Source organism: Myotis nattereri, assembly GCF_964212035.1.
Source record: "Myotis nattereri genome assembly, chromosome: 9".
NCBI lineage: Eukaryota > Metazoa > Chordata > Mammalia > Chiroptera > Vespertilionidae > Myotis > Myotis nattereri.
Genome location: NC_138084.1, coordinates 9,094,531 through 9,119,279, shown reverse-complemented (window position 1 = coordinate 9,119,279; position 24,749 = coordinate 9,094,531). Strand labels below are relative to the sequence as shown.

At 52.5% G+C, this 24,749-nt stretch overlaps 1 protein-coding gene across 1 annotated transcript in view; it reads left to right on the top strand.

The window, feature by feature from the left end:
• Positions 1-603: 603 nt before the first annotated feature.
• Positions 604-24,749, top strand: part of ABTB2 (ankyrin repeat and BTB domain containing 2) — a gene marked incomplete at its 5' end in the record, with an annotated part of 136,930 nt that continues 112,784 nt past the window's right edge. The window contains one exon of the mRNA XM_081100433.1: positions 604-1,486. Coding sequence (XP_080956559.1) covers positions 604-1,486 — 883 coding nt within the window. The remainder of the gene's footprint in view (positions 1,487-24,749) is intronic.

Genomic DNA, 24,749 nt, shown 5'->3' with positions numbered 1-24,749 from the left:
TCCCGCCCCGCCTCCGCCTCCCTGGGTTTTCACCCGCCGCGGAGTGAAATCTACATAGTGACCGCCTCTCCGAGAGATCATTGGTTCAGCCCCTGCCCCTAGCGGCCTGTGATTGGTGGGCCGCCCCGACTGATTTGCATGCCGGCGGCTGCGAGGTACCCAGCTGTGAGGCGGCGCTCGCCCCGCAGAAGTTTGCCCGGCGCTTCCTCGCCGGCTCGTCCCAGACTCGCGCCGCGTGGGGCGCCGCCTCCTTCTGCCGCCGCCGCCGCCGCCGCCCTGTTCTCTCGGGGTTCCTTGTCTGCGGGCACAGACGCTCCGCTTGCGGGAAGTTGAGGTGAACAAGCGGGAGTGCTGAGGAGCAGTGAGGGGGCCATTCCTGTGACAGCGCTGCGTCCCGACGCCGGGCGCGTGAGGCCCCGGGCCGGGCCCCGGCGAATCTCGCCCACCTCCCCGCGGCCGCCGGGCGATGCGGCCGCCGAGTCCCGCAGCGTCGAGAAGGAGGGCGCCCCGGAGAGCCTAGAGCTTGTTTCTGCCACTTGGAGAAGGGAGCATGGAGTGGTGAGCGCCCCCCCGCTCGGCGAGGCCGCCCCCGGCAAGCTCCCCATGGCCGGGACGTACAGCTCCACTCTGAAGACGCTGGAGGACTTGACCTTGGACTCCGGGTATGGGGCCGGGGACTCGTGCCGCTCCCTCAGCCTCTCGTCCTCCAAGTCCAACTCGCAGGCGCTCAACTCTTCGGCCCCGCAGCACCGCGGGGCGGCCTGGTGGTGCTATTCGGGCTCCATGAACAGCCGCCACAACAGCTGGGACACGGTGAACACGGTGCTGCCCGAGGACCCCGAAGTGGCCGACCTCTTCTCGCGCTGCCCGCGCCTCCCCGAGCTGGAGGAGTTTCCCTGGACCGAGGGGGACGTGGCCCGGGTGCTTCGCAAAGGCGCCGGCGGCCGGCGGCCGCCCCTCTTCTCGGCCGAGGCGGTGCGGCGCCTGGCCGGGCTCCTCCGCCGGGCGCTCATCCGGGTGGCGCGCGAGGCGCAGCGGCTGAGCGTCCTGCACGCCAAGTGCACCCGCTTCGAGGTGCAGAGCGCGGTGCGCCTGGTGCACAGCTGGGCGCTGGCCGAGAGCTGCGCGGTGGCCGCCGTCAAGGCGCTGTCCCTGTACAGCATGAGCGCGGGCGACGGGCTGCGCCGGGGCAAGTCGGCGCGCTGCGGCCTCACCTTCTCCGTGGGCCGCTTCTTCCGCTGGATGGTGGACACGCGCATCTCCGTGCGCATCCACGAGTACGCGGCCATCTCGCTCACGGCGTGCATGGAGAACCTGGTGGAGGAGATCCGGGCCCGCGTGCTGGCCAGCCAGAGCCCCGACGGGGGAGGGGCCGGGGGCGGGGAGGTGTCCGCCGAGGCCCTGGAGATGGTCATCAACAACGACGCGGAGCTCTGGGGCGTCCTGCAGCCCTACGAGCACCTCATCTGCGGCAAGAACGCCAACGGTAAGTGCGCCAGTGGCCCCGCCGCCGAAGGGCAGGGTGGGAGAGACCCGGGGGGCGAATATTTTAGGAGGAAGCTGGTGGGCGTGCCAGGGCCTGAGAGAAAGCGTTTGATCGGTGGATGGAGGAGTTCATTAAAGGGCTCTGGCCCGAGATTGTGCTTCTGGCGACCGACGTGTGGAGGGTTGATCTCCACCCCGTGCCGCGTGTCAGTGTCACTTTCTGGGAGAGTTGAGCCTCCTGACCGAGCCATTTCTGAACCCCTCTTGAAGTGACGCTCTTTGCCTTGCTGGAGGGGACCTATAGGTGGCGTCTTTCCCGACAGCTGGGCACACTGTGGTTCTGGCCTCAGGGTCTCCCCAGCCTGTTCGTAGCAGCCAGAAGGTCCGAACTCTTAAGACCTGAGCCTTGGATAAGTGGGGTGGGAGGAAGGGAGCAGGAAGCCCCGGACCGGTGCTGCCTTCCTGGGCTTTGCTGGGTTGAAGGATGCGCCCAGCGTAGCGTGGTGGGTTAACCCTGTGTGCGCCCAGGGTGATGGAACCCGGGCATTCCTGGATCCTCTTCCCAGGAAGGGCACCATCCCCTGGCTCGCAGGGCCTGACTTTCCAAGCTGTTCCCACCCAAGTGAGCAATTGATGAAAGCCCTGTGTTGTATTAAATGCACAATCTTAAGGGCTCTTCTGACCGGAACAATAACACAGATGACCCAGTAAACCACATTATGGGGAAAGGGGGTGGGGGATGGGCGACTGCAGGGTGTCAGGACTGGGGAAGAAACCACTGGGTAGTTAAATTTCTCCGAAGGATGATGACATGGCTTCCTGCAAAGGGTGGAAGGGAAGCACTTGACCTTCTCCCTGGCAAGGTTAGGGTGTGACAGGCTCCACAGCAAACTGCCTACCAGACTCCTGTTTCAGGAGTCAGCAAACCATAAATTATTTAGAATGGTACTATGGCTAGTCATCCTAGCAATCTGATTGGAAGGCCATTTGGGGGGGCAGCTTTCAGTGGCAAATGAGCATTCAGTGGAAGAGGTCCGGTGGGTACTGGAAAAGGCATACAGGGAGTTACATTTAAACATGGTTTAGCATGAGCATAATAGCTAAAATTTAAAATTAGCACTTAATGTTTCCGTCTCTGTTCTTAGCACTTTATATGTTAACTCGGGTAATCCTAGCAACCCTCTTAGGTGGGTACCTATAGTATTATCCCCATTCTACAGATGGGGAAACTAAGGTACCCAGCAGTGAAGTAATTTGCCCAAGGTTACCCAGATGTTCAGTGACAGAGCTAGAACAGGAACCCAAGCAGGCTTTTAGCCACTGGAGAAAAGGAAGCAGCTTTGTTTTTATTAGTCCCAATTCCAAGGAGAGCAGTTGACTTCTTAGGCCTCGTTGTAGGACAGTCTGCATGTGTTAGCATGGCTGACTTGGGCTTTCCTTGGTTTTGTTTTTAATTCTGGCACGGCCAAAGGAGATGCCTGGGGTGGCAGAGCGTTTGCCTTTTAATTTTCCTCCTCTTAGGTCAGAGTTGAGGTCAGTCCAGAATCTCAGTTGATGATATCACAGCTGATAAGTTGTGCTTTGCCCTCCAGGGTTGTGGCATCAACACGGGGAACAACTCCCGGAGAGGAAGTGTGGAGGGCAGGGGGATTTCCATCCGTTGTCATAGCCCAGGGCACAGAGTTCTGAACTTTTGGCTGAGGGGAGGCCCAGGCTACAGTCAAAGAAGTAAAGACTCCTCGGAGAGAAGACCCAGGCCCTAACCCCATAAGCCACCATAAGCCAAACTAGAACAAAGGTGGACTGATAGGTGCCCAACAAACACATGCCCTTCACCCACCAGCTGGTGCCCTGCAGCTCAGGAGCTTCTCAGCGTTTCTAAGGACAGATCGTGGCGAGTAAGAGCAGTTGCCTCTCTAGGGTCCCCTGAAAATGCGGGGTGACCAGAAACGGCTGAAACATGGGTGTCTTCCACGAAAGGGCCGTTTCTTTTTAAATATATTTTATTGGGAAGGGAGTGGGATAGAGAGTTAGAAACATTGATGAGAGAGAAACATCGATCAGCTGCCTCCTGCACACCCCCCCCTGGGGATGTGCCCGCAACCCAGGTACATGCCCTTGACCGGAATCGAACCTGGGACCCTTGAGTCTGCAGGCTGACACTCTGTCCACTGAGCCAAACCGGTTAGGGCGAAAGGGCCATTTCTTATCTAGTGTCATCGCTCCTTGGGAGTTTCTTGACATGGGATTGTGACCCTATGATTTGACCTCCTCCCTACCGCTCTCCCCCACCCCAAGCAATCCTTCTTAAGTGATGCTAGTTAAGACAGCAGACTCTCTGAGACAGACAGCACAGCTCCCTGGATGATCCGAGCAAGCATCTCCCTCTGTGCGCTCCCTGGTCCCCAGGGAACTCCCTTGCAGGCGGGGTGACGATTCACTTCCACTTAGTAACATGGATGCTCATTCTTTACACATGAAAACCTGGAGGTGGCCTCTGTCACCAATAACTAGGCTGGTTTACTGAGTCTCTATAGACCAAGTGAAATGAATGTTTAGTAGCGGAGCAATGAATTACTTATGCCTGAAAGCTGACTTCAGAGGGGGAGCATCAACTGCTGAGGAAAGAAATGGAGCGATCCAAACCTCTGTTATACGAAAATAAGCCCAAGGCTTTCGGCAAAGTTCCCCACAGCTGAAGACTAAGTGGGAAATGGCTACACGTGGGAAGGAGAGTGCTGGTTCATCTTCTAGTCCAGTGGTTCTCAACCTTGGCTGCACATTAGAATCACCTGGGAATCTTTTTAAAATCCTGATTTCTGGGCCTCATCCTCCAGAAATTCTGTTTCTTTGTTATGGGGTGGGGCCACAACATTAGTAACAAAGAAACAGAATTTCCGGAGGATGAGGCCCAGAAATCAGGATTTTAAAAAGATTCCCAGGTGATTCTAATGTGCAGCCAAGGTTGAGAACCACTGTTCTAGTCCTACTGGTCTTCCCTTTAAATTATGTATTTATTGCTGTTGTGCCTGCTAATTCTATAGCATGGGCACATGCCTCTGGCTCACCTATATAGGGCTCTTAAACTTTTAATGTGTTCCAGCCAGGAATTTAAGGGCTCTACTCCATCTATGCCTGTCCATTACTCAGAGTGCTGGGCAAATATGGTTTTGCTCAGCCCGAGATGGGCAATAAAAGTTCTGTAGTGCTTATACAACATGATCTCATAGCGCAGCAGGGGATTATATGTCACTTGCTCACTTGGTATCGATGTCCATGTTCCCAGGGCAGTGTCATTAAATGATGATATCTTTGTGGCTTCCTTATGGGAGGTGGAGAGTCCACTTTAATAGAGCAGTCTTTATAAAGATGGAGTTGGCAGAGTACAGAAACTCCTCTCATTCTCTCTCTCTCTCTCTCTCTCTCTCTCTCTCTCTCTCTCTCTCATCCCTGTATTCGAGTTTGATGCTGGGCCTCACTTCTGGGTTCCTTCTGGGCCATTTTTTCTTACTAAGCTTTTATGAGTTTACAGGGCATTTGAGAAAGTTCTCTTCAATTCTGAAGCTCCGGGTTAAATGATAGGATTTTGGTGAGAACAGCCTTACTCCAGAACAGTAACCAGGATGTGCATGAGGGGCACTCTGTCAACGTGGCAAAGAGTGCAGATTTTGGAATCACAGTGAGGGTTCGAAGCTTATCTCTGCCACTTATATGAGTGACCTGGGACAAATGTCTTAACCACTCTAAGCCTCAATTTTGTTATCTGTAAAATGGGAGATAATGACAGCACCTAACTCAAGGTTTGCATGAGGATTAGGTGAGATCAGAGGTTTAAAGACCATAGCACATAGTAAACGCTCAATGAATAACAATAGTTCACTCAACAAACATTTATGGAGCCCTGGCCCTGTGCCCTCCACTGTTAAAAGTGCTGTGGATTAAGTGGTCCTCCTCTCATGAAACGTACAAACTAGTGGAGAAGACAAAAAATAAATAGGGATATGCTCTTTTATCAGTGTTACTTAAAAAAAGAAAAGAAAGCGAAAAGGCCAAGGTAGTAGGTCCTACTAAGTAGGATAATATGACTGGGACTAATTTAATGTCAGCCAAGGAAGGCCTCTCTGAAGTTTCATTAGCAATAGGCGATATATCAAAACTGCTGCTATCTCAGTACCTCTAGGCAAAAAATTGTGACTGAGAACGTTCCTGAACTATTCAGTTATCAGCTGAGGCAAATCCTAACAAATGGTTGCAGCCGAGACATAAAAGGGCTGCATCTCTAGCAGGGATGAAAACTCCTAGTGGTAGGACCCAGTTAGCGAGGAGATTATGGGACGGATCGCCACTGAGGTCATCAACAGAAGGACCAAGGGTTAATGGAGCTGCTAGTTGCTGTTTAATCAGTTTCCACATCTGGGTAGTCTGAGGGAGGAGGGCAGCTTCCCATCTCGGACTATTTTATTGAAGCCAAGGGTGGGGGGAAGGAGGGTAAAACTGAAACAGAGCAAGCTTTGGAAATAAAAACTTAACTCCCCTCCCCTCCCCCCGCCCTCCTTGAATGTCTGAGAAATGCAACTCAGCCTATGTAGTTAGAGGAACAGGTGGAGTTCTGTTTCCTCTAGGGAGCATGCCCTGACTCCACCCCCGCCGGGAAGAGCCACCTTTCCTGGCATCTCCATAGCACCCTGAGCGGATTCTGGAACCATTTCCTGCTGTGTCTGTCTCTCTCATCAGACTGAGCGCACGGGCGGGCATCGTGCCTCCCTGTGCCGCACACTGTTGGGCAGAGTGGATCCTCCGTAAATGTTAGGCAGTTGATGGCGCATCCCATACAAAATGTTGTTTAATTCCAGAAATTTAATTTGAAAGCACTCTCCCCCTTGGAAGAACCTTCCCTGTTTTCCACCCTGGCAGGGAATGTCATGTTCTTGATGAATAGAGTTAAGGGTGGGGTACCCAAACCACAGAGACATCATTCAGCCTTTTGATACCCTAATTTCTAGCAGGGTACCCCAGGCCAGCTGTGATGAGTAAATGTAAATGGTGAGGGGTGGGGGGTTCCTTCAGTGTGAGATGCCCAAAGAGGGGGTTTCATAGAAGTCTAATAGGCAAATGACAAATCCACAGGAGGGTTGAGTTGAAAATCAGAAGCAGTCAGTTCCCCTGAGAATAGCAATTCCAATCCCTCCTTGCCTGCAGAGCTGCCCCAGAGGGCAATTCTGCTGCTGACTATTGCTCATGAGAGGCGTGTCTGTGTTCCATCCCACCTGCCTCCAATCTGAGAATAGAACCAGGGCACTCACTGCCGAGACATGCCGGGTGCATCAACAACACCCAAGGGTCTGAAACAGGCCACAGCCACTTTGCTGCTAATCCCCGGGTTGGTTCTTACCCCACCTCCCCATCAGCATCTACCTCATAAGGTTTGGACAGTGGGTGGATGCTTTGGCTTCCGTTTCCACACTTGTACAGCTATAATAACAGGTCCGGTCTTTGTGCAACACCTCGGACTGTTTACCATCTCTGCTCTCGCCGGGCCCCCACAAAGATCCAGTGAATGGAATGGCCTCTCACAGAAGGATCTCCGGGAGCCCAGAATTCACAGCTCGGTCATGGCCGGGCCAGAACCAAGCCCCACATTGCTCAAGCCCAAGCCTGTGTTGGTTTTTGGTTTTTGTCGTTGTTTGTGTGTGTGTGTGTGAAGAATCATGAAAACAAAGGTGGTGAAGAGCAGGACAGCATTTGACCCTCTTCCAATGGTGGTGAGGGTCAAACTCATAGCAATAACAGGATTTATTATAGATCTTGTCAATGGCTGGCTGTGTCCGGGCCCTTAGCCTAAGTCCAGTAGCCCAGTGAATCTTCACAACCACAGTGAAGACCAGGCATGGGCCTTCCTCCAAAGGATGCTAGGCTGCTGTTTCAGTGTTGCTTGCTGGCCGTCCCAGAGTGCGCCCTGTAGGTGGTATTGATTTTGAGGAGCCATTGCTGTTGCTCCTGAGGGGGCATGGAGCTCTGCTGCCCAGGGAGGGCCTTGGTGTGTCGGCTGCTGGGTGATCAATAAGTTTAGTGAATGGAGAGACTGCAGACTCCACTGTGATCATCTTCTCCCCGAGGGGCGAGTCAGCTCCGGAAGGTGGACACACCCCTGGTCTCGGGAACTCTGGCTCTGGAGTTGGCAAAAAAAGCCTTTATGAAGGGGACTTTGATGTGCTCAGAGTCCGCTACAGTGTCAGGCCATTGGTGAAACCTCAGTGCTAGCACCGTGGGGAGAGAGGGACCAGCTGAAATGCTTTGGCTTTGAAGTCTGTGTTAGGTCCCAAAGTGCAAGTCACTCCATTTTTCGACCATGAAACGAGGGGTCAGGACGGTTGTGCTTAGAGCTGCTGCCGGTTTAGAGTTCAGAGCTCACAGTAAGAGTGTAATTCCTGGCTCCCTCACTCCTGAGCTGTGTGGCCCTGGGCAGGTGGTTTAACATCTGTGCTGGAGTTTCTTCCTCTGTAGTGGGATTTCTCAGCCTGGTCACTACAGACTGGATCGGTTGGTGTTTTTTTGCCGTGGGCCTGTCCTGTGCATGGTAGGGTGCTCAGCAGCATCCCAGCCCCTCCCCACAGATACCAGGGGCATCCCCCTCCCTCTTCTGCCTGTGTTGACCATCAAAAATGTCTCCAGACATTGTCACATGTGCCCTGGGGGGCAAAATCGCCCCTGGTTGAAAAACACTGCTCAATAGTAGGACTAGAAAGCATACCCAACTCAAGAGGATGGTTGTGAGGATTTAATGAGTCTCTGTAAGGGGCCTTGCACTGTGCCTGCCCCCATAAAATATTAATTCGAGTTATTGCTATATTTTTGCAAACTTATGTAGGATGCACTGGTCGTGTTTGCTCTTGCCAAAGAGGGAGTCTCCAGTGCAGGGGGAAAGATCGTGACCCGAATCCCAGGGTGACGAGTATTCGTCACAAGGCTTTCCTTGGTGACTAATAGGAGGAAGTGATGGACTCTGGAAAAAGCACCCTGCTCCTTTATGGCTCGGTTGCTCCCACAAGGAAGCAGCTGGCAGTGGGCCCTGAGATCAGGCCCCTCCCTCCGGGCCTGTGCCCTCCCCGCCAGGATGACAGCGACAGTGCAAACGCGAAGCCCCAGGCCCCAGGGAGCCGCGGTGGATATCGGACCCCGCTTGTTGCAGCTGCCAAGTCCGGAGCCACAGGACGGCAGGTGTTTTGTGTTTTGCTGGCCTGTCATGTAAACACACTCTGTGGTCGTCTTGCTTGTTTTAAAAAAAGGCCTAAATGGTTTTGCAACTTTGGCGGTATATTTGGAGCTGCATGCCGAACTGGGAGGAGAAGCTTAAGAAACACAGCCCACGTGAGCCTGGGAAATGCCACGCTGGCCACATTAATCAACCACTTGCCGACCGTCGGGGGGAGGACCAGCACGGGTCCTGCCCGTCGGAGTTGAGAGTCTAGTAAGGAAAGCATAGCACATACGTGGGTCCTTAACGAGGAAGCGTGTGATCCCTGCATTCAGACGCCAGGGGCTGTGCCGACAACCTGCCCTTCCTGTGTGCCACTGCCCGTCGTGGCGGCTTTTCATCAGCTATTTCATCTCATCTTCCCAAGCCCCTCTGTATGGTAGATAGAATGTCCATCCCATCGATGGGCACCTTGAAGCTTTCGGTGCCTGGAGAGCTCAGAAGAGAGGCAGGAGCCCGGGGCAGGTGGCTGGGAGGGAGTCAGGGCTGCTTTGGGGAGGAGGTGGCACGTGAGCAGTGGGATTGGGGCCGGGGGAGCTGTGACAGGGAAGGGAGATGGCACAGAGAACAGCGAGGCTTCCAGAAAGAGGCAAGCAGTGTGAGCAAAGACCTGGAGCCAAAGTGTGTGTTTTGGAAAACAGCAAGTTACCCCATTGGGCTGGGAGGCTCAGGCCGAACAAGGCAGAGGAGCAGGGCAGATAAGACCGTCAGAAGGAAAACTTTCCCACATCTTTTATCCAGATGTTGCGGAGCCTGCCAGAGTGCAGGAAGAGAGTTTTCCAAAACTTATTTTTATAATTCAGAAATGTAGTGTGTCTGCTCCCCAGCTCATCTTAACCACAGTCCCAGACCTCCCATCACCCCTCTGGTTGATTGAAAGCTTGACCTCAAAAATGCCCCCAGCCCGCTGTCCTAGCAACGCCAGTAAACGACAGAAGGCTTTCACCGAGCAGACTTGGGTGGGGAGGGCATGGAGAGCGAGGCTTCGATGAGCTCTGCTGCGTCTGCTGACTTTGGCTTCTGACTTGGCATTTCTTCCATGGCCCCGAACGTAGCATTTCAGGCCAATGCAACCCCAGGACGGGACGAAGCTCAGGGCTGACAAACTCATTAAATGAGGCCATTGGATGGACTTTGGCCAAAGCCAGGATTCTCGAACATGGAGGTGGGAAGGGACATAACGCAGATGCAGTAAGAGGGCCCCAGATACATTGATACATTCAGGTTCCAGTTTTGAGTTTTGGAAAACAGCAGCTCAGTTCTCAGAGAGGATTAGTCACTTTCTAATTCTCGGCGAAGGTGTTTCCAGAGCATTGATAATAAGGATCTCGGTCGTGCTAAATGTTCGCTGTTGTGGACCCACCTTGTAGCACGAGCCGCCTGGATTGGACTTCTCAGAATCCAGCAGAATTCCACCGACAAGAATAAAGTGTGAGAGATCGTCGTGGCTTAGCTCAGAACCTAGGGTGTTAGTCCTTTTCCTGACCCTACTGTTATAAAGAATTTTTCTTGTCACTTGAAAAGGGACATCTTGAACATTTTGCAAAAATACATCTGTAGTTGTTTGTGGTTCATAATTTGGGGCCCATTGTTTGCTTTCTCAAAGTGAGCCGAGGTTGGGGGGCGGGGTCAGGCCCACGATGGAAAAATTAACCAGGAAAGCTGAACTTGAAAATACCACAGATACAAGGTTAGGGGTGGGGGAATTTAAATTGGGCCACGAAGAGTCAAAACGGGCCTTTCAGTGCATGAAAATCATCCCTATAACTGAGGCCAGCCTTTTGTGGAAAGTTAAAAAAAAAAAACCACAAGAAAACAACTTAAGTCTCTATCTTTTAAAATATGAGAATCAGTATTTGCTGTTAGGAGAGTTGTTAATACACACAAGCCGAGGCTCACCCCCCACACCGAGTGGGTGTGCACAAGCGTCTGGGACAGTCGGTTCAGAGAGCGAAGAATTTGGATCCAAAAGTTCTGGATCAGAGCTTGGCCCCTCCATGACCCGGAGTGAATAACTGCATCTCCTTGGCTCTCTGCTCCTCTCTCTGTGGTGTGAAGAGGTTGGACCAGATTCTCCACGGGCCCTTCTGTCTCTGATAATGTTTCTAGACCCCACATGGACCCTGTGAAATCATTTCCCCGAAGTCGAGCCCTGTAATTAGTATCCTTGGGAAAGAAACACCCCAGATGGAGCTGGACGCGTTCTCCGAAGACCTGGCTGGGTCGGAGGACTAAGCACCATCCTTTTTATATTGGGATTAACTGTGATTATTGTACTTAGAGTCCCCCCCCCCCCTCCCCGCCCTTTGTCAGAAGGATGAGTTCTGTCTACTTTTGGCCGACCCAACACTTCGGGGCTCGACAGCTGCGCCCAGGCCCTGCAGGCCTGCGCTGCGGTGAGATTGGCTCCGAGGTGACTTCATACCGCCGGTGTTTGAAGCCCGCCTCCCCAGACTCGGGTATTTATAGCAGGGGAGCAGCTCAAAAAAAAAAAAAAATTAAGTATGCTACACCCTTCTTCATACCGTGTGGGACAGAGACAGGCATTGTGAGGCATTTAGAAGGCAGGGCTGTGGGGCCCAGCGGGATATTTTTAAATGCTGCTTGTTGCAGTTGGCAGGGCCACTTCTTCAAAGGGGAGGGAAGCGGGAGTGAGTGAGGGTGACAGGCCGCCAGGGCGTCTGAAGCCTGAGACGTGGAGCTCGAGGTGGATGGGCCCCGAGCCCTGGTCACTTCGCAGTCACCCAGGTAGAGCGGGGCCGGGGGAGTCCCCATGGCAGGTTCGGTAAAGGGGGTGGCTCCTCATCCCTCTTCCCCACGGAGCACCCATCCTCCGGGTCCCCGTGTTGAGAATTAAGAAAGTGGCCTGGAGAAGACAGGACATACGGCCCCACACAGTGGTTTCTGTGCAAACCAGGGCCTGGTGCTGCTGCTTTAAACGCATCTCGGCCGCTGAGTGAGTCAGGCTGCACGGGGGACCCCGATTGGAAGGAAGCGGCTCGCAGCTGTTCTGGATACAGTCCTCCCAGGACAGGCAGGCAGGCCAGAGCTGTGCGGGGACCCAACTCGGTAGCAGGTGTGAGGGCCCCTCGGAGTGGGGGGAGCTGCCTCTGAAAAGGCCACCCCGTGGCCCCGCCTGTCCGGTGGGTGCCTGTGCAGTATCCCAGGAAAGGCCACTGTGTTTCCCACCACATGGATCTCAGAGGAGACGGATGGTGGTGACAGCGGAAGGTTCTGGAGACGAACAGGGGTGAGGCCCCGAGTTTAGTGTGGGGTACATCTGCTTGCCCATTCAGCAAATCCTTACTGAGGACTGGCTGTGCACCGGGCACTCTTCCAGGTCTTGGTGATAGAACAGTGAATGAAAGAGACGTGAAGGCGAGGAGGGTGAGGCCGATGGGTAATGAGGAAGGGTAAGGCATGCTGGAGGCCTCACAGTGAGGCCAGCCAGGCCTGGTGGGTTCAGGTGGTGGGTGGGGAGAGCGTGGGGGTGCGGGGAGTGTAGTAGGAGATGCGATTGGAGAGGGAATGGAGGGGTGACTCGCCAGGTGGGGCCTCGTTGACCATCATGCGGTTCCTTGGCTTTAATCCTGAGTTCTGCTGGGAGCCACCGGAGAGCCTTCAGCACAGAAGTGGCCGGATCTGGTTGGCCCTGTAGCAAGCTCACCCTCTCTGCTGTGGTGGAAGTGGACTGTGGCATTGAGTGGCAGCAAGGTGAGCACTCAGGAGGCTTTGCAGTCATCCAGGTGAGACAGCACCGAGGCTTGGACCAGGGTGTCAACCGCTTGGACATGGGAGGGATTCGTAGGACACCAAGCGTCATGGTCTCAGCAGCTAAAAGAACGAATGGCCGTTGACTGAAAGGGGAACAGCCACGCGAGGAAGACACAGGATGGAGCCAGAGGCCCGAGTGCGAAGTTGGTTCCTTGTCCCAAACTTACTACAGAGAGAGGTCAAGAAGGAGCTCGGCCTCCGGGTCTCCTTGGCTGGGAGGAAAGGGCGCCTTGAACGCGCTTAATCATATGATGAATTGAAACACTGCCCTTCTCAGGCCTACCCAGGGTAGGCAGGGTCCGGCAGGGCTGGGTAGGGCTTGGGGCAGGAGAGATTTAATTTTCAGCCTTCTAATTCTTTGGTTGATGTTCTTCAGAGACTCGAAATATTGCTTTTTAGCTTCTTCACAGGCAGCCAGCAGCCTCTAATGGAGGTCATCAAATCTGTGGTTTCCTGTCATTAGCCTGGGGTCTGTTTAATTGGGTCCAGTTGTTCTGTGGACCCCTGGGACTTGGTGTGTGTGTCCTTCAGTTCTAAGAAGGTGAGATGCCTCTTTCAGGCGGCTTCGGATGCTTGGAGGTGAAGTCTAGGTCAGAAACTTAGCCAGGAGAGCCTTCGTGGGTGCTGGGAGAAGGCACGGGGGCCTGGGGCCATCTCGGAAAGGGGTTGGGAGTATCGAGGTGCTGGATGCTGGTTTGGCCTCGGCTGCTCAGAAGGGGAATGGTGACAGGGTGGCTCAGGGGTGGGACATGGGAGAGTTACCACTGCCTGACTGCCAGCTGCTTAGTCTCTGAACCACGTTTTCTTCTTCGGTTTAATGGGTTTACCTGGTTCCTATCTCACAGAGTTGTTTCAGTGACTTTTAACCCTGGATTCACATTAACTCTCTACACAGAGTTAAAAAAAAAAAAGTTGTGTGTGTGTGTGTGTGTGTATGTGTGTGTCTTAAGCCCTTGCCTCCAGAAATTCGGATATGAATGGTCTAGAATGGGGCCCAGACCATGTGGGTCGAGTTCGTGGGGAAGTCTGGGCTCAGGGTGCTCAGACATTTGCTGTTACTAGTGGTGAAAGAGTCATTGTTCAGGAGCGCTCATCTCTGCCCCACCCAGGGGGGTGACTGTCGCGCCCCCCACAGCTGTGCTGCTCTGGCTCGCTCACCTGGAGGGATCGCTCACCTGGAGGGATCATGGAAGAAACGCAAAAGAAGCCTGAATTGTTAGGTTTGCATGGAAAGGGCAGAGAAAGATCTAGAACAGTAAATACTGGTAAATATGGTGGGTACCGTTAACTCCATCTTTCAGAGGAAGCTGTGCCTGGAGAGGTGAACAGGCTCAAGGTCACACAGCTAATCAGAGGTAGAGACTAATCGAACCCAGGCAGCCTGACTCCAGATTCCCTAATCTCCAGCGTGCTGTGTCCCCCGCCACCCCACCCCTCCCCACCCCAGCCAGAGAAAGCAAGAAATCTGAGTTCTCAGCTCTGAGGGCCAGGGCATACCTACCATGAGCCTTTACAAAGCACCCAGGCACATGCCCTGTGTGTCTCGTGGACTCTTTTACTCCCATTTTATAGTTGCAGAAGCTGAGGCTCAGAGAAGTCCAGGGGACATCGCTAGTAAATGACAGCAGGATTCAAGCCGAGGCCCATTGGGCTCCAAGAGTCCTCATTCGCCCCGCCGCCTCTGTCCTCCCCTGAGTGGCCTGGGTGGGGATGAAGTGTATGCAGCGATTTCCTGAGCAGAGAAATGAATGGGTGAGAGGAGCTGAAGCAAGCCCGTCCCTCACTGCTTCTGAACAACCGAGCCATTTAGGTGCCTTAAAATAGTAACATCGCCCAGTGGGACGGCCAACCTGGCCGGCCTGCGGACGGCGGAGGCGTGGGTATTTGTTTCTCTGCGTGTTTTAAAGATAATCCTGGAAGCTTCTCTTCTGTGGGTGTGAATGAAATAACCTCCGAGAGGCTGTGTTGGCTGCTTAAAATAGTTCCAGGGGAAGAGCGTTTGGAAGCTGTTAGCTCCTTGAGTCTATTTCCTCTCGATTTATGACACCTTAGAGAGGGCTGGGCCTCTTCTTTACTCTTCTGGCTTTTCCTTTCCACCACATTTTAGCCCTTATGTCATCATAAGCCAAGGGAGTTTGTCACCAGAAAAAAGTGACAACCTTCCCTAAGTGATTGGGGGCCCTCTACACATTGAATTTTGTCTTTTAAAAAGAAAAAGAAGAAATGAGGCGAGGCCATTTGTGTTCGAATGGGCCATTTCCCTCTTCCAGCAGTGAAGGTTCCAAGATCACAGCCATGATGCTTGCTCTGGGGCGAGGAGGACTTATCCTTTGATTCATTCACACTCAGGCCTCTTCAGGGAAGTACGGGTTTTCTTGCAGCCTTTGCCGTGTGGTGCCCGGGAGACCTGACCTGCCATGTGTGAGGGGAGCGGCTGTGCCCAGTCCTGCAGCCTCTAGCCATGTGAGGCTCTTTCCAGTTTAACTTAATACAACTCAGTAAGGTTGAAAAATCATGTCCTTCGTCACACAAGTCACATTTCTAGTGCTTACTCATGTGAGGCCGGTGCCTCCCACCCTGGATGACACAGAAGCAGAACTTCTCCATCCGCACGGACAGCCCCGGGGGACACACGCGTTAGAGGGGGTCAGCGGGCGGCCACGGGGCCAGCCTCTGGGTTGTCCCAGGTCTCCACACCCCAACCATTCTCCAGGCTCGCTCAACGGCCTCTGTTTGCAGCAACAAAAAGATTCATGGAAGTGCAGACGAAGGCCATTGATTCTTGTGGCTCTAACCTCTGAACCCTTAACACGGGCTCAGGATTTATGGTTTCCAAGCTGCACGGCCTCGGGCAAGTCACTTAGCCTCTCTGGAGTTGTTTTCTTGTCAGGGAAATGGTGATTTTGTGAGGATTAAGCACAATGACCAAATATGTATGAAAGCCCTTTGCAGGATGCTGGCCACATCGTAAGAGCTTACATGTGTTACAAAGTTTTCTAGGCATTTTCTCCCTTGAGCCATACATACAGTATCCTCCAGATGGTAGACACGGTTGCTGTTTTTAAGAAGATGAATCGGGCTTCGGGGAGTCCTGTGGCTACTGTCCCTGCTACTGAGTAGGACTTGGACTTGAGTCCTGCTTTTTTCCCTCCAAGGGTCTTCTTGGCTGTTGATGGACCCTTGATAAGCCAGAGGATGTTGGTTTCAGTGAACTAGGAGCGCTGGTGAGCTCACTTTCATTCTGGAGCTGCCACCATGTGAGGTGAGCTCTTTTCCGAGGAGTTTGGCCTGAAGCTGGCCTGTCAGCATCCATTTGGACAGCTGCCACCAGCAGAGCCACTGCCCGAATTGGTGGCTCCTTGGAATTGGAATTTTACCCAAGAGGTTAAGGTTTTTAGTGCTTCCCATGCCCTGTGGTCTTTTCACATCCTTCGCTTTGAGGAATGAGCCCAAGAGAACCCTCAGTGGGATCCTGGAGGAGAGTGGCTTTGAAAGGAGTGTCCCCTGGGAAGAGAAGGACCAAGAGGGGCCTCTTGGATGGGTAGCGGGGTCCGAGAGATGTTTGCTCACACCGGGAACCTGACGTCAAACCCTGACTCCACTACTCACTTCCCTAGACTGTACAGGTAATTATTTAACCTTTCTGTGCCTCAATTTTTCCATCTGCAAAATGGGGATAATGCTAGAACTTGCCCAGCATGGTAGTTGTGAAGATTAAGTGAGAGGAAGTGGGGGGGAGGCATTTAGCTCAGGGCTTGGCATACAGCAGCCCCCAGATAGAAAATGTCGGTGTCACACTCATCATCCTTACATCCGGGCAATGGCATTGGTGTGTTTCCTCCTTCATGTGTTGTTTGCATTTTCTACCTGAGGATGTATTATGTGTCAATCAAAAGAAGTGATTCAGAGGATCTTAGCTCTTTCATGTGAATGTCTAAGTTAAATTGTGTACCATGGGCCTCCACATGGTCTTTTCCCTCCTTCCCTTCGTTTTTTCCTTTCCAAGGATGATGGGGGTGAAGAGCGTGAATCTGTGCAGTTGTCATTTTAGTACCTTACAAGGTAACCACCAGCCCGCTTTCCTCCTGCTGGTCTGGGCTGTGTCACCGGCACCACCCAGCCCAACAGTGTAATCAGAGCTGGATTGTTTCTATAGGATTAGTTTGTGGTGTGAAAGGCCCATGTAGTTAGGCAATTGCCACTCTTTTGCCCACACCCAGAATGTGCTAAATCTGCCACTTGCAATGAAAGCCAAATAGCTTGGAGCCATTTGTAGGGAATCTGACTATTTTCATCACAGCTGCTACCAGAGATGGACTTAAATCAGGGGGCAGCCAAGGCCATCGAGAAACGATGAGGTCCCTACTCTCCTTCTGCAGGTGGGTCTGCTGAGGGAGGTACCAGCCCCCAAGACGAAGGAAGGATGTGGAGCCAGGATATTGCATTATGTGTTGTCATTTGCATAACTTGGGCCCCTCTGCGGGACCTCCCAGGCTGACAAAACCGTGTCCTTTGTGCGGCTTCCCTGACGCTGACAGATCACTCCTGGTTAATGGGCAACTCGGACTCTTCTTCGAAAAGAGTTGCTTTGTTGGCTGGGCATGCTGTGCTCTCCGCCATGTCCAGCATGGCCCTTCACCCCTACAAAGAACCGTGTGTGTGTGTGTGTGTGTGTGTGCGTGCGCGCATGTGTGTGCATGCACATGCGCATGCATACATACATACATACCTGTTACATGAGCCCACACACCTCCCCCTCCTCCTTAAAATGCAGGAAATTATTATTTTTTAAATATATTTTTTATTGATTTCAGAGAGGAAGGGAGAGGGAGAAGGAGATAGAAACATCAACGATGGGAGAGAATCACTGATTGGCTGCCTCCTGCATGCCCCTACTGGCGATTGAGCCCGCAACTCAGGCATGTGCCCTTGACCGGAATCGAACCCGGGACCCTTTAGTCCGCAGGCTGATGCTCTATCCACTGAGTCAAACCAGCTCGGGCAGGAAATGCTTAAATCAGTCATTTCCAGGCCTCCCTGGTTGCATAAACATCTTGAGGCACATCTTCTAAAATGCTTGAAACAGTGCCTGGTATGAAGTGACGACTATTTGGAGTGTGTGTGTGTGTGTGTCAGGGGGTGTCTTTGGGGACCCTCCTGGTGGAATGATGAGAGACCCCACTCATATGTGAGGTGAGCACACCGAGTATTACAGCCGGAAGATGAAGAGGCTTTGGCGACACATCTGGGTTTACCCCGCTAAGCTGACTTTTTAAAGTGTGATACCGGGCAGGCCCCTCCGCCTGTTTGTTTTGTCCTTTGTTCTGACAGCAACACCTGCCTTGTGGTGGTGTAAAAGCGAAATGCAAACATGTAAGCAAAGCTGCTCACGAGTTACACGGGCTCAGCTGGCACTGAATGCAGGGGAGAAGAAACAGGAGCTGCATGAACCTTAGCAGTGAACTTAAGCAGGGGGGTCAATCAGTCTCAGGAGATTGCATTCAACATGATACAGTTTTTATGAGGTTAAATTTGGAGACTGTCCCGAAGGATGTCTCACCGGCACAGTAAGACCGTGTGGAGGAGAAAGTGAGGGGCTGGGAACCAGCGATGGCTAAGTTGTGTGGGGAGAGGGGAAGGGATGAGCTGGGGGCGGGAGGAGGCTGTGGTTAAGAGGTAGAGGCTGTCGAGGCCCTGGCTTTTGTTTTGGAGGTGAAGTCACATCGTGATAGTGTGCACCTGAGGTTAAAGTCCGACTGGTTCTCACTGGATCCGTGTATTATTATCATCATCATCCCGTGAACCCCCTGGATCACGCCAGGGGCCACCAGTGACGCCGCTGAGCTTCCCTGTCATCTGTGCAAAACACCCCCAGCCTGTGCTCTTGGGCCTCCGCCAAGTGGCCTCCACCCCGGGCCCTCAGGACAGCAGGGACGTTGAAGGTGCCTTGTTTCTGAGGTCGGTGCGGGGCTTGGGCACATGCTCCCGTGTGTGTCAAAAAGAGTAGAACAAAGACGGGGTTGTTTGTGCCCTCGCCGTGCCAGCTCTGAAGGCTTTCATTAGAATTGAGTTAAGGAACCTTCGCGTTCGCCAGGGGCCTGGCTTTCCCAGGGAAGGAACCCTGTGGGTTGGACCTGCTGGTGTTTGCCTTGGTCTGAGCTTAGACCTCTCTGCCTTCACTGCCCCCCCAACCCTCCCTCCCCCTCCCCCAGCAGCATGGCCTTGGCCTGTGGCTTTGCTTTACCTGCAGTTCCCTCTGCTGACGGAAAGGGGAAGCCCGAGGGCATTTGAGACACCGTCTGTGTGCTTCCAGGTCCCCCGCATCGGGGTGCAAACCATTCTTGTGACCTCCATTCTCTTCTGAATTTCACACAGGAGAGGAGGTAAGAGCACAGGTTTTTTGTTTTTTTTAAAATATATTTTTATTGATTTCAGAGAGGAAGGGAGAGGGAGAGGGAGAAAGAAACATCAGTGATGAGAGAGAATCATTGGTCGGCTGCCTCCTGCACGCCCCCCCCTACTGGGGACCGAACCCGCAGCCTGGACATGTGCCCTTCACCAGAATCAAACCTGGGACCCTTCAGTCCACAGGCTGATGCTCTATCCACTGAGCCAAACCAGCCAGGGCAAGAGCACAGGTTTTGAAGTGAGGGAGACCTGGCTTCAACTTGGGGACCCTTCACTGTGTGATTTGAGGTAGAGGCGTGATTCGTTCTTCCTGATTTTAAATTGCCGTGTGTGCAGTGCAGGATCTTAAGTGTCATTCAGCTTGATGAGGTTTTACCGGACGCACGCCTGTGTAACCTACCCAGGTCAAGATCAAGACCCACCACACTCCCATCCCAGCACAGGCCCTCACGGCCCTTCCCTGATTCTGACTTCTGTCGTCATCCCTTAGTTTTGCCTGATTTTTAACTTCTAGAGGTGGGTACATTATCAAACCTGTCTGAGCTTCCATTTCTTTATTTTTAAATGTAACATGGCAATCCTCGTGTCCCTGTGTTAAGAGAAATGAGGCAATAAACGACAGCATGTGTAAACTATTTGGACAACAGTTAGCACGTAATCGGGTAAAGCTGTTTGTTGTTTATCATTGTAGTATTCGACTTCAGAGCCTTTGCCTGCTTCTCACCTGGAGACGCAGACCTTTTGCCTGGTGCTGACTGGGGTTCCTGTGTGTCCCGTGCCCTCCGTGCCCTGGGACCCACCGCACACACTTCTGCGATTGTTCCATCCGTGGCTTTCAGGGTTTCTTACTGAAACCAGTTCTTCTTGCTTAATAAGGCAGAGGAAATGGGCAGGAAAGCAGAGTTCTGCTGCCCTTGCTTCTCTTTCAAAGAGGGTCTGTTTGCTCTATTAACAAAATCAACAGAGGCATTGCTGCAGAGCTGGCTGCGCTGGGCCTGCGCCCCGGGTGGGGGTGCCCTGGACATGGGATTTGCCCACGTGCCAGGTTTCAGAAGCAGGGCAGTAGCCACCTCTTCCACTTGCTAAAAACAAAAACAAGCAAAACAACAACAAAAACCAGTCCTCCACTGTGGTTGCCTAAAATGCTACTATTATAATTTATTTAATCCCTTAGGTCGAGGCGGGAGCATGAGTATCGAGTTGGGGGGTGGGGAATTTGGGGGGGGATACTTAAATGATGTGTCTCTTTGACCTTAATCTGAATGGTTTTTCTCGTGTCGAGAAGGTAGAACTTGTACCTGGTGGGTGTCAGTGGAGAAACAGGAGGCAGAGTGAGGTCATGAAGGCCAGTCCCCTGAACTGTGATGTGGTCTAGGGCTAGGTCTGCCCACAGGCCATGCTGCACACATTTCCAGAACACCTACTGGAGGTCAAGTGTTGTGCCAGCATACAGGTGAAAAGTCACAGTCCCTGCCCTTCAGGGAGAAGTTGGGGAGCAAGAATTAAAGCAGCATTTGTACTGCAGCCTTTTATGGGCTAAACTTGGAAGCCCAGGGCCCCTAAACCAGGTGGGGGCACAGGATTATCCCGGGCCTGGGGGTGGTGTCCGTTGGGTTGAGATCTGAAAGGTAAACAGAAATTAGCCCCCAGACATCAAACACATGAGCCTCCCATCAGTGTGACCATGGGACACTCAGGAAATACTTTCCCAAGATAACTTCTGTCCACCCCGTAAATGGGATTTTGTATTTACTCAGCTACTTGACACTTTTGCTAATGGCAAGACCATCGATTGTTAGCCCAGCAGCTTTACAGCCCCTCTGCCCTGTGCCGTGGAATTTTGGATACTACATGGGTGTGGTACGAGGCCTTCACGTCCCTGGGAGATGGGTCAGAGAGGCTGGCGGGAGATCCATTTGTAAACTGAAGATTTTATCCGTAAGAGTTTATGAGCAAGAGCGTAACCCTGCCACAGAGCCAGAAGAGAGCGAGAGAAGTGTGTTATGGAAGAAGATACCCGCTTGGCACCCCTCGCGCGGCCAGTCGTTGCGTATGGGGCGGGCACGCCAAATTTCTCCAGTTACCATGGGACCCAGACTGAGACAGGAAATCATGGTAGGATGGGAAAGGGTCCAAAACACACACGGCTGGTATACAGGCCGCAGTTAGAAAAGAGAGTCCGAGAACAATCTATCTATTTTCCCGAACGAGGACTGCGAGATCCAGTGGGGTTGTTTTTCCAAGACTCCTTACGTTTTATGGACCCGATTTTCAAGCTTTAATTTTTTCCACATGAAGCCACACTCAGGTTATTTGAAGTGACCCTTTTGTGTGTTTGCGGGGGGCACTTCTGAGGCTTGTTCTGTGTGTTTTCTAAAGCTTCCAAACTGAAGAAGCACCCATGTCCCTTCTGTCTGGGGGTGGGGGGTGGAGGGGGGACGCTTTCCTCCCACACCTGGAGGGCCTCTCCCTGGTTTTTCCCGGCCGTCCCGTAGCTGCGAGCGGCCGTGGAAACCCAGCGCCCCCTCGTTTTATGGGATGTGTGAGTGGAACGGGGAGGGGTCCGCGGTAAGGCGGCACTCCTCGCGGCTGGGTTTCTTGGAAATCTCTGCTGCCAAGTCCAGCAACTGAAACTTCTCATTCATAAAGCAGCACATTTTCATCCTGCCTGTGAAGTTGTTAAAAGAAATTGGAAAATCAGGAAGGGATCTGAACTTGCACTTTTGCAGATGTTGCTCTGGAAAAGTTCAGAAGGGGCCTGGCTGTTCGTAGCTTGGGAACCGCGCCAGGCCTCCAGGGGACCTCGGATAAGTCGCTATTGATAGCATTTTCCGCGAGCAGCCCCGATATATTTCCTGGGGAGTGCGCTAAACCGTTGGTGAAATGACAGTTATGGGGTTTATACGCCTGTACCCACTGACAATTCTCTCTCTGTCTGGCCAGGTATCATTTATGGGTTGAATTCATTTCATTGAGTTTATTGTCTTGACCACACACTTTGACATTATTATCATGGCCAGTTTAGGAGTGAGAGCTGGTGACGATGATGCTCTCTACTGTGGGTACAGTGCTTTGTGGTTTTTACAAGGTGCTTTCACATCCTTTCTCGTTTGATCTCACAGCCGTGATAGCTAACACAATTGGGTCTTTACTATATACCAGGTATATTGCTAAACACTTTACCTTCTGTCATCCTTAAAAAACACCCTTTGGCCCGGCCAGTGTGGCTCAGTGGTTGAGCGTCAACTTATGAATCAAAAGGTCACCATGCAATTCCCGGCCAGAGCACATGCCCGGGTTGCAGGCTTGATCTCCAGAGTGGAGTGTGCAGGCTTATTTAGAAGTCCTGAAGGAAGGTTGGCTGCAGGGCTTAGGGGTGTCTTTGGGACCCTGTTTTCTCTTGTTTACTCCCTCCACGGGGTTCTGCACCGGGGTTGGCCACCTTCTCCAGCAGCCTTTCCCTTGTGATTATAAACTGCCTGCAGCAGCCCCAGCTTTCAAGCCTAATAGCAAAGGAAGCAGGTCAGCTTCCGGGAGGGCTCAAACATAAGTCCTGATGCGAGTCTCCTGGGCTCTGATTGGCCCAACTTAGGTCAGGTGCCCACCATTGAATCAATGGGTCGCAGGAGGCCAGCAGCTGCTACCCACGCTGGGAGGGAGGACTAGGGAGCATTCATGGTCTGAGAACCCTAAGTGGGCTGCGGATAGAAGAGGAAAGGGTGGCTGCTGTGCAGACAAGATGCTGGGGCTGGGAGTGGACTGGGAGGTCCAGAGGGAAAAGGAGAATGGAAAAGCCAGTCTTAGAGAGAAACACATCTGCCACAGTAGGCTGGGCAAGGGGTAACTTTTTTATTTGAAGAGCGTTTCAACCGACCATTAATGAGAACAAGAGGCTCACAAATATCTTTTGTCACGACTGTTAAAGCAATTATTATTTATGGTAGTTACTGATTTCAGTGTATATTTGTTCTAAGGTAACCTTTCTTCTCTGGACGAAAAGCACTTCTTTTGAAGGCCTCTTAAATATTCAGATTATAGGGAGAGAGTCGTGTAGGTCCTAAATAGCTGGGGGCTGGGCTCATTTCGATCATGAAGACAGAATTTTAATACCTTAAATTATGCCAGATGAATTGAAGTGCCACTTCTCTTTTCTTCCAATCTGTCTCCAACTCAATGGCACCTTGACCTGCTTCAAGTTTTAGTGAGACCATTTGCTCCAAGCTGTGGGTTGTCAAACATTAGACAAGTTCATCTCACAGATTCTTGTTTTCAATCCGCTGCAGATGCAACTGGACGGTGTGACACCCTCAGAGACCACATGCTTTCAGGATCTTGGATGGCTTGGTGGCCAATTTGCTTTTTATTTCAGAACTAAGCCAGACAAGGAGGGGTGTTATTCAGTGTTCCTTTTGAAGTGCCTACAGCTAACTAGATCCAGAGAGTCGGAATGTTTAGCCAACAAGGGTTTCTTGAATGGCTGCCCTGTGGCCGGCATCTTGTAGGCACCATGGAGGACACAAAAGGGGCGGTTTCTACCCAGGAGCAATGCACGATCCTGTGGCAGTCATCCTAGGAACTGTTTATTCAGCAGTGACTCTGTGCTGAGGACTTGGCATACATTGTTTCATTTCATCATCACACCACCAGTAGGAGGGCAGAGGGAGCAACAGAGGCTTGGAGAGGGGAAGCCACCTGCCCCAAGCCACCCCGCAAGCACAGGGCAAAACCAAAGCCCGCATCCCTCACCCCAGTGTCTGGATGGAGACTGTCATTGCAGGATTTCTCACAGTCAGAAATCGAGTTCTCCCCTGATAGCAGCCTTCATCACTCAGGAAGCTGCAGCCTGGGAAGAAGGAAGGTTGCCTGGCTGCCGAGGCCAAGGCCTGTCCAGAAGGAAGGCCCTGGGTGGGCCTCCTGCCAGCCCGTGCGACCCACTGCTACTTCCATCTGTCTGACTTCTCTGACACCGAGCTGTTGTCTGCAACCCCGGCAGCAGTCAGATCCTTACTCTAGGACGGGGCAGAGTCGGAGTTGTCCAGGGCTGCTCAGGCCACCGTGATCTCAATATTTTCACACACTGTACAAGATGACACATTCGAGAGCACCAGCAGCGTGGGGGTTGGAGGTGTTAAACAGACGGTGAGGCGTTGGGTCTGGGAGGCCAGCCGGCAGACAGAGTGCATCCTAGCCATACACATACTCCACCCGCAGCTTGTTTAACCCACACTCGGCCAAGGGTGTAGAAGCAGAAAACACAGTCCAGAACCCTTCCTCCTGGGCAAGATCGCTTGGTTTTTAAAGTTTTGTTGTTTTTTTCTATATAGTTTCTCTTGGGAGAAATATATCTAGGAGAGAGGGAGGAGTAGAAGGAAGGGAATTTTTTGCCCCAGATTTTTAACAGGGTGTAGAGCCCCATGTATAGTATAATGCTATAGAGTTAGTTGAGAATTTACCCCAAGGAACGAGAGGTATACTCCTGGGCTGCGGATGGCTTTTTCAGCAAGGTCGAGGACTCCTGTCATTTTTGGGATTGCTCTCCCTCAAAGCTACCTGAGATTGGAAGGGAACTGGGAGGAAGTGAAGATGAAACTGAATGTACCTGGGACTGGCAGTGAGAGCCAGGCAGCGCCTCTCTGGCTGCTGTGGGGGATGGCGTCCTCGGGGGGCGGAGAGAATCTTCCCATCACCCACTAGCAACATCATTTTCTCGGTGCTTTATATACAAGGCAGCTGGGTAATGTTCCTCTTTATCCCTAACTAGAGGCCCAATGCACGAAATTCGTACAAGAGGCTCGGCACTCGCAGCCCTGGCTTCATCCTGAAGGTC